The 9,558-nt window shown below is 35.2% G+C and overlaps 1 protein-coding gene across 1 annotated transcript; it reads right to left on the reverse strand.

Annotated features, from left to right (window-relative positions):
* Positions 1-8,576, reverse strand: napab (N-ethylmaleimide-sensitive factor attachment protein, alpha b). Its single transcript, XM_016250279.1, has 10 exons — positions 8,500-8,576; positions 8,170-8,286; positions 7,747-7,793; positions 3,936-4,013; positions 3,780-3,835; positions 3,365-3,449; positions 2,056-2,160; positions 1,880-1,948; positions 1,055-1,105; positions 1-833 (listed from the first exon to the last, which is right to left on the reverse strand). The coding sequence occupies exons 1-10, from the start codon at positions 8,564-8,566 to the stop codon at positions 732-734; spliced, it is 777 nt and encodes a 258-aa protein (XP_016105765.1). The 5' UTR covers positions 8,567-8,576; the 3' UTR covers positions 1-731.
* Positions 8,577-9,558: the final 982 nt, after the last annotated feature.

Consider the following 9,558-nt stretch of genomic DNA (forward strand, 5'->3'; position numbering starts at 1 on the left):
AGAAATAAACTTTTGTTGTTTATTTCGAAAAAGCCTAACTTCAGTTTTGTTAGCTTTATTAAGAGAACAATGATTTCATAGCAAGACTAACTGTAATATATAATTACCAATAAATTAAAAACAAGTTTAACCTATTGCAAGAAAGATGACAACAGGCCAGCCCTTGTTTCTCCCTTTTTGGGGAGTCAATAAAAATCACACTGTATAGGTTGAATCAGTCCTTCTTTTACTCTTTTTCTTCTCCAGATGTAAAAAAAATTTTTTTTCAAGATTAGTCTACACAGGAATCAGCAAGCAAAAAATAGGCAGAGATACAAGGTATGGTATATCCAATAAGAATAAAAATACATATGCCACTACTAAAGAACTGAACAGAATGAACAAAGGCTTTTTGAGCTCAGTAATATGGGTGCCCTGTCAGCCCGAGCACAAGGCATTTCTGAAGCTTGGTGTGCACAGCACCCCATAATATTACTGTAGCTGGTTTCAGCTCTCAAGCGACACTCTCTCAAATCCCATTTAAACAACCAGCCTTCCTTTCTTTAGTGTTCTCTGAGGTGTGGTGGTGTCATAGAGAGAGAGAGAGGTAAAGCAAGGACGTTAAGGCACTGAGAGTTGAGTTGGTGGTAAAAGAGAGCGAGATGGTGATAGTCGACCATCATACTGCAGTCATGGTGTTAAAGGCACAAGGCAGAGCAAGTGGCAAAGGGGCAGAGGGGAGGAAGAGGATTTTAGCGGAGGTCACTTTCATCATCTTGTAAGGATTTCTTGATACGAAGCAGCATGGTGGTGAGCCACTGATCCAGTCGTGAGATGGTGTCATACTCCTTTACCTGAAAGACAGAGAGAAAGAACCGTGAAAATGATGAAGAGCCCTGCTATTGTGCCTATGAATTGATGTGACAGCCATGATGACTTATAGGCATGTCATGTGGATAGCTTAACTCGTTTTAGTGAAACTAGGAAGCTATGGTGAAACTATGCTTCTAGTGACCTGAAAATTGTTTAAGAGGTTTTATAAGCAACAGATAGGGTAAGCAAGTGCTTGTCTTACAGCATCAGTATATGCATCCAAGTTCTGTTCCTCAAAGGCATCTAAAAGTTTCTGTTAAAAAATGAAAAAAAGAAACATTTTAAGCACATAATTCATCCATCATCCTTCGGTCAGAACCACAGTGTTTTGCTGTTACCCAACACACTCCACAGACAGGTTTATTCACAATTCTTTCACTTTATTGGCATGATTATTTTAGACAAATGAGAATAAACTCTCTCAGTAGGTAATATCTTTGCACTTTCATATCACTGAATTCAAAATTACAAAAAACCCAATCTAGAAGCATGCCTTCAGAGCAAATTATACAAAACTAGTTTGCTCGGTCAATTTATGAATCACCTCAAGATTGCAGAAAATAGCATGTTTTTACAAGCTAAAAATGCAGCACCCTCAATGACTTGGATCAAAAATTACTACTGTAAAAATAATACTTTTTACACGATTATACAAACCTTTGATCAGCCATAAAGTTGTATGGAATACTTTAAAATAAATAAATAAAAACAAATAATAAATAAATAAAAATGAAAAAATGAATGAACTATCAAATTCATAAATAAGAATAAATTTATGAGTAAATAAAGAATAAATGAACAAAAATCTATTACATTAGTTATTTAAAGGGGTCCTATTATGCTTTTTCACTTTTTCAACTTTAGTTAGTCTGTAATGTTGCTGTTTGAGCATAAAAAAAAACTTAGGGTTAGGGGGTTTGTTCAAATCCTCAGTATAAGCAATTAAATGTTCAAAATTTAGAACACATTTAATGTTATGTTTTTTTTGTTGTTGCTGTGGTCATTTTGTGCTGAGATCCAGCCTTACCTTCACCAATTTGCATTCACGTGAATCTGAAAAGGCTGGAAACATTTCCTCATACTTCTGGACGGCAAGCTACAAGGGAGGCATCAAGGACAAAGAATATGAAAGGGAACTGCAAACGACACTGCTGTTTTCCATCAGCTTGTTTAAAGATGGGTTTCTGGTGGCATGTGTCATACCTTAGCATTCAGCATGTCCACACAGAAGTGGCAGAGAGCTGCCTTAAAGAAATAGTCCTTTGCACTGTATTTCAACAGAGTACTGTCCATTGCATGTGTTGCAACCTGGAAACCCAAACAACACAACTTAACACAATCTTTTCATGTGTGAAAATAAATAAATAAAAAGTTATATGCAACTTCTTGTTTCAGGCTGAGTTTGGAGTTCAAGCGACTGCACTGACTGATGGTGACTGATATTTGACCCGACAGAGAAAATGCCTTATAGGTAAAGATTATATTTAAGCTTTTATTTCTTTCACAAGTTCAGCCTTTTCATCTATTGAAATTCATAAAAAAAATAGCAGGTTGCCTTGATTAAAATCTGCATCTTTCCATATGCAAAAAAAGTGTATGTTCACCAGAGCATGTGAGCGGAGCGGGGAGCGGAGTGGTAATATTTCCTTAAGAGCGCAGAGCGCCTTTCTGAAGATTCCGCTCCGCTCGCTCAAAACGCTCAGTGCCGCTCGCTCAACCCAGAATGCCGTTTGGTGATTTGCTTGTTCGAGATCGAGAATAGTAGAGCAGTTATGGAGTTCAGATATTGTTTCAACGTAGTTGCAAGCCTTATACATAAATGTAAAGTAAAAAATCTAAGTTAAGAATGAGCACGGAGAAGAAACTGAGAGGGAGTGCGGGGAGAGTTAGTAAAGATTCATATTGGAATCTGAAGCGGCACATTGCCAGAAAGCACGAGGATGTGCTACGCAAACATGGTGCTGCAAAAGGTGAGCTAGTTACATACCATAATAAAGGAATAAACAGGTAGGTGAAGGTTATATTCGGTTGTACGGAGCCCCGATCATGACATGCAGACAATCACGGCCAACGAATTTAGAATAGGCTAGTTCTCTTTTATGCTAGGACTACATTATGGCCACGAATTAAGAATTAATTTTTTCGTTTAGTCTAATTTATGGCCACGAATTAAGTATTTGTTCTCTTGTTTAGGCTTAGCTGCCACGAATTCATTCGTTCGTTAATTCGTTCGTTCCCTAGTTTTAGTAGGCCTAAATCGTGGAACGAATTACTATATTTCGTAATTACTTATTAAAATCCTTATTACTTAAAATTAATAAATAGTAATAAATTAATTTAAAAAAGACGCTCCGCTTCGCTCACATGCTCTGATGTTCACTCTTAACAGCTACCTTTATTCACATATCCAAATCAATGTTTGCTACACATGGAGGCAAAATATTTCTGTTTAAAAATGTACGACCTTCATATGGAAGGTGTACTGAAACCGGACTGACATAGTTTTGTTTACCTGTTCATAGATCTCAATGGCTTTAGGGTATTGCTCCAGTTGAGCTGCATAGGTGGCAACTTTGAGCAGGCATTTGTTGGCTGAGCTTCAGAGTAGAATGAACAGATAAGAAACATTTCCAGATCATGACTCGGTTACGATTACGGAAAGAATGTGATGATGAATAATAGGGTCATGTGTCATATGCTGCCTGCAAGGCTGTATATCTCAATATGGTACGGTAAATGTGAGACGGAAGTAAAGGTCTTTGCCTTCAGCAAACCTGCTTGCTATGCATTATGTACTGATATTTTAATTCACTGGAGAAGACCTGATTTTATAGGTAACCCCATTTCTACTGGTCATTTCTGTATCCTCATTTAGGATTGATAAGTCTTGAGAACTAGCAGTAAAAACAGCTTTAAAACCATCGTACCTTGTGGACTCCTCGCCTTTATAATAGTCTGCTGCCTGTTCATAGTGAGCTATGGCCTAAGGAAAAGGTTATAAAGTACTTTGAATAAATTTTACCTTCAGATTTGGAATAAAAATGATATAAAGAAAATAATCAATGTGACAAAAGAAATCTGACCTTGTCAATGTCAACCAGTTCGGTCTCATAAATTTCAGCAATGGTGACATGGTGTTTCGCTGCGATTGTAAATCGACCCTACAAGATGAGACACACAAAACAAGCAGCATTACATTGCAATCTAGGCATGATTAAATGCATAGCCAAGATAAAAATCACTGCTATATGATTGCCTGGTTAAAAACAGCTTCAATTTCTTTTACAAGTTCAGCTGGTTCGTTTTAGCTGAAAAACACCACTGCCTGTTTTCCTCCATCGAAAGCCATCCAAAATAGCAGATAAAACATTTTCTGGAAGCAAAATATTTTCATATTTAAAAAAACTTTTAGAAATACAAAATGATAATGAAATATCAATAATCAGTTTTTCAAGGTTTTACAAGTATCATGAATTACCAATTCATAAATGACGTTTTTGGGGGCTGCACCACATGGTATTTTACCTGTCCTGAACTAACTTGGCCTTTTCAAAAAAAACTAACAAAAAAAAACAAATACATACATATAGGGTTCCCACTCTTTCATGAGTGCCAGATTCAAGGACATGAAAGACATGTAGCGTCATGAAAGACCTCTTACAGTACTTAACATATCACTTACACTTAACATTTACATTAAAAATGTAATTTTATATACATTTAAATTTAAAAAGGAATATAACATTTCTCAAATATTGATAATAATATATATTCTTGCATCAAACTGTTTTTTGCTGTAATTCTTGTAAAAGATTTAAATTTGAAAGAATTTCTCAATTTATGATTAAACAGGGCTCTACGCTCACTTTTCTTTTTATAAAAAAACCCAAAAACAATTAAGAGCACAGTCAAAAATTTCAGGAGCACCTTCGAATCAATAATCAAACATTTGGATCAAATATTAGCCTTCCCATTACGAGATGATATTTGACTCCTTAAAGTGATTTACAGGGAATTTAGTTTTTACCTTTGTAATGGCATTTTTCTAACTTTATTAAAATTATGTCATCTTTTGTCAAATTCAAAAAATTATATTTATAAGCTTTTAAAAAAAATGTTTAGTTAAAACAACAGAATAAAAACACGTAGAATAAGAATAAGTTACCAATCAAATGAAATCAGTATTAAAAAATAATTTGTACTACAGAGGTGGCACAGAAGAACACAAAAGTGGCTTGTAGGTGTATTTTCAGATGGTTTAATGAGGCTCTGCGGTTAATGTTTTAAATATAAAATGTTGAATATAGAAATATTAAATGATTTAAATAACAGAAAAGATTAAATAAAAAATGAAAATAAAACTGACACTAGGTAGCGGCAAGTCACTGATTTTAGCACTGAATCATTCATTCAATTGATTCGTTCGAACGGCTGATTCGTTCAGGAGCGAAGCAAGTGACTGTCTTTATGAATGGGTAATTGAATCAGATTAGTTTAAAAACACCCATTCATACATAAACGAGACGCCGCTGTGTTTGAATGGAGATGTGCAGTGGCTCAGCTGTTACTTTGTTTGAAACTATTTTCGTTGACGAAATAGAGCAAAATCAGGCAATAGTGTTCAGACAATGCAAGTCACTTAATATTAACTTCTTGTTTAATGAGCTGTTGCATTAAATCAATATCATTTGCAAACTCTCTTATTCATTAAAAGATGTCACCCTCCACTGCTGCAAAAACACGAAAGTACGATAGAAACCTTTGAACCTCCCCTCAGCGCAAACACATATATGCTGATTGGGTCATTTGCACGGGTGCTCCTAAATATTTTTTCATAGTCGCACGCAGTAGTTTTCAGTCGCAAATGCACTGCTTCTCTATAGGTTCATACAGGGCTGCGCAATGTGCGCATCAGGTCGCATGCTAAGATTTTTTCTCACGCTACCCCATCTCCACCCCAATCATTACCGCGGTTACGTTTTGCCTTTGACAGCGCATTTAGGAACATTTTTGAAATAGCACCATTCTACTAAACAAAATTTATTTCAAGCACTTTCAAGGACCTATATTAGTTTTCAAGTACTTTCCAGGCATTGAATCCATGTGTCTGATATTCAAGTACTTTCATGTACTTACAAGAAACGTGGGGACCCTGTACATACATAACATAACATGTCTTTCAACATAGCTCAGGGAGTGACTAGTTACAAGGTTCATACAGATACGGTCAAATAAAATTCCAGGACTTTTCGAGCACTACTTTTTTGGTTTTCATATCAGAGATGTCACTTATCAAACAATATCTTATCTTTCAAATTCTAAAAAAGATCAATAGATAAATAAAAATATACTAATAAAACAAAATGGCAAAAATAAAGTGAAGCACAAGGTACGCAATGATGTCAACTTTAAATATTAGTAGCATAAAATTGATCAACAACTTCAGTGAAGGTTGTGGCAGCAAGGGAATGACTTTAAAAGCGAATTAGCAGACCAATCGTTAAAAAACCGCAGACTCATTCTATGAAATGAAGTAAGGTTTGTAAACAAGGAAATTATTTTAAATTTGAACAACAGTGACATGCAGAGCTCACTTCAAAGAGATCCAAGCATTGCAGCGCTGTCCCGGTAATCCACTTAACCATCGAAAGAATATTATGAAGTTATCGCTTTCCTCATTCAGATTGATTGTTATCCCACACGAATATATGATCGACCTGAACAATTAAAGCTGAATCACATACATGGAAACTTCCACAGAAACAAGCACAAAAACCATCTTGAGAATTTTGTTTTTGAACTTCCATTTTTGCGATAGCTCTGTAAATTTCTATAGCCGTATTCGAACAGTAATTGCTTCTTATGGCTACGTTAGGTATTTTCAACATTAACAGGTGTTAACTGGTGATTTTATTGCTGTCTGAATCCAGAATGTCAGTGTTTTTCTCCCACCATTTGCGTAAAAAAAATTCCTGGTCGAATGACCTACTGTTTTTTGACAAACACTATCGTGTGGTAATAAACTGCTGTCCGACTCCACATCTCTGAATTTATAAGAAGAGACCAGGGCCGTCCTTAGGGGGGGGTGCAACTGGTGCAGCTGCACCGGGCCCCGTGCTTGAGGGGCCCCACGGTGAACGGACTGAGGACTATGTGTGTGTGTGTGTAAGCTAAATAGAACAGAATCAAGAATGGGTTACATACCCATAGCAAATTCTATTAAGTTTGTCTTACTAATTACTACTAATTTGAGGACGTATTTTAACAATATTTTAAAAAGTCTCTAAGCATATAGCGATGGGTGATACAGAAGCATCAAAGAAAAGACAAAGGAAGGTCAACTAGACTAAATGAGTTTAAAACTAAGAAAACGCTTTCACGATTCAGGTGATACCTTCATGTCGTTGTAATAGTCCAATAAATGTATTTGGTTGCAATGTAGATTGTAAATTGAGATTCAGAAATCCTTAGGAGGACTTCTCAGCTGTCCTAGGTTTAGGAGCTACTTACAGCTTTGTGAATTATTACTCTTGAAGAAAAAAAAAATCCTAAAAGTCTTAAAGTTAGGAGCGAAACGTCCCTTATTTTTATGAGTTGCTCCTAAATTTCCGCATTAAGAGCAACTTTTAGACTTAAGATTTTTTTGTGAATACAGCCCCTGGTTAGTGCACACTAAACCACATGCATTGTGTTAGAGTGCTCTCCAGTGGTGCATCAAATAATTTTTCAATTTTAACAATTGCTTTGGGTATGCTGAACTATTTCCAAAACAGGTTTCCACCACAAAAAGATAAACTGATGAAAAGTGTCGAAATGATTCTGTGCCGCAAAAGCAGCTCTACTTTTATTTAAAACACCATCTATAGCACCTACAGATGTAAGAATGACTCTTACCATGTCTGTATAGATCTCAATGGCCCTGTTCAAGCAGTTTATGGCCTCTGTGGAGATAATAACAGACAACTAAACCATAACCATTTTCAATGAACTGCATATAAACAGTTAGATCATTTTTAACACCAAAGTAAAAGTAACTTTTTTTTTTAGACTATTGAAACAAATATTAGGTGCATAAAAAAGCAATGGGTCTCATTTACTAATAACTGTGTGGATTATTTGTATTTATATGCACAGGAGAAAATTTTCCACCTAATTTACAACACATTTTCAAAAGAGTGACCAAATCATGATATTTTTTTCAGGAAGAAAATTCAAAAGAACAGCATTTATTTGAAATAGAAATCTTTTGTAATATTATAAGTATAATATATGTATATATGTATATAAAATTATATAATGTGAAATTCGGATGAATACCTTGAGGGTCTGATTTTTTAAAGGCATTGCCAGCATCAACGAAGTTTGTGGCTGCGTCATGTTTACTCTGCATCTGCAGGTATAGGAGAGCCGCCTGGGAGAAAGCGTTTCCTGAAGCTAACAAACACATACAACAAAATGCAAATATTACGATAAATATTACAATAAAAATATAATGTGCAACGGACATGCATAGCCAGCAAGCATCAACTAAAAAATCTTTCTCATTTAGAAATTAAGTGCACTTTTGTTCCATTCACACATTTAAAATAAGAGGACAAAATAACAAGTAGATTTGTATATTGATTTAAGCTGAGTGTATGTCTTTACCACTCCAGTTCTTGGCCATCTTGAACATGTTTGCTGCCCTTCCATACAAGTCACAAGCATCCTCCATCTTTGAAGAGCCCCTATTAAAATATATGATAATAATAAAAACAAAATATTATGATTTCTAACCTAATCACGTTCCCTAACACTTACAAAAAGTGTCCATATATATAGATCAAAGACAAGAAGTCCCATTTTGGTCTCTGCATCAAATGAAATTTAGAAAAGTGATTTTATATACATACATTAAATGCAAGTAAAGTGTCTACTTTAATGTTTCAAAAACCTCTTGTGAAAATATGGCTGAAATAATGTCCCATCCTCATTGACCTAGGGCTGGACAATAATTCAATAATTTTCCGAAATATTCAGAAAAGTGGCAATCGATGGCAATTTCATTTGATCTGATAAAGTAGCGTTTATGAGCGGAGCACTGATTTGTGTGCAGCCGTTACCAGGGAAACAGAGAATGAATTTGCATTTTCAATAAGCCTGTCTCCAGCAACATGTTTTTGTTGTTGCTCACTCTTTTTTCTGTTTTCTCCTGCAACTCTGAACACTTTTCCTATTCTTTATCCTGGCTGAAGCACTTTTGTTTCAAACTGTATGAATAATCAGCCTACCGCTTTTATTTCTAAAATATTATATAGTTTTACAGGAGGAGGTTTCCTAGACTTGGCCAATTCATTTTTCATAAGTTTGTAGGTACAGACATCCATTGTGGGCGTTCTTGGCAGTTTTATAAATATTGTTCATATCAATATCAGAATTATATCATATCATATCAGATTGTGAAATTTTGGTCATATCGTCCAGCCCTACACTGACTGTAACAGATATATTTATGTAAAAAAGAAACAATATACTTATTCTGACCTGTACTTATTAAAATATATGGAACAAAAAGTGATCATACAAAATGTTATTATATTTTAAAGGGGTCATATGATGCGATTTCAAGTTTTCCTTTCTCTTGGAGTGTTACAAGCTGATTGTGAATAGATAAGATCCCTGAAGTTGCAAAGACTAAAGTCTCAAAACCAAAGAGATATTCTTTAT

The sequence above is a fragment of the Sinocyclocheilus grahami genome, unplaced genomic scaffold (genome assembly GCF_001515645.1).
Source record: "Sinocyclocheilus grahami isolate Dianchi unplaced genomic scaffold, SAMN03320097.WGS_v1.1 scaffold981.1, whole genome shotgun sequence".
NCBI classification, from domain to species: Eukaryota; Metazoa; Chordata; class Actinopteri; order Cypriniformes; family Cyprinidae; genus Sinocyclocheilus; species Sinocyclocheilus grahami.

Excerpts from the sequence above, each read along its gene's own strand:
- napab (XM_016250279.1), bottom strand. The coding sequence starts at position 8,566 with ATGGAGGATGCTTGTGACTTGTATGGAAGGGCAGCAAACATGTTCAAG. Across the intron at positions 7,794-8,169 it reads TAAAAAATCAGACCCTCAAG|AGGCCATAAACTGCTTGAAC; the intron begins GTATTCATCCGA and ends TTATCTCCACAG. Across the intron at positions 4,014-7,746 it reads TTGAGATCTATACAGACATG|GGTCGATTTACAATCGCAGC; the intron begins GTAAGAGTCATT and ends CTCATCTTGTAG.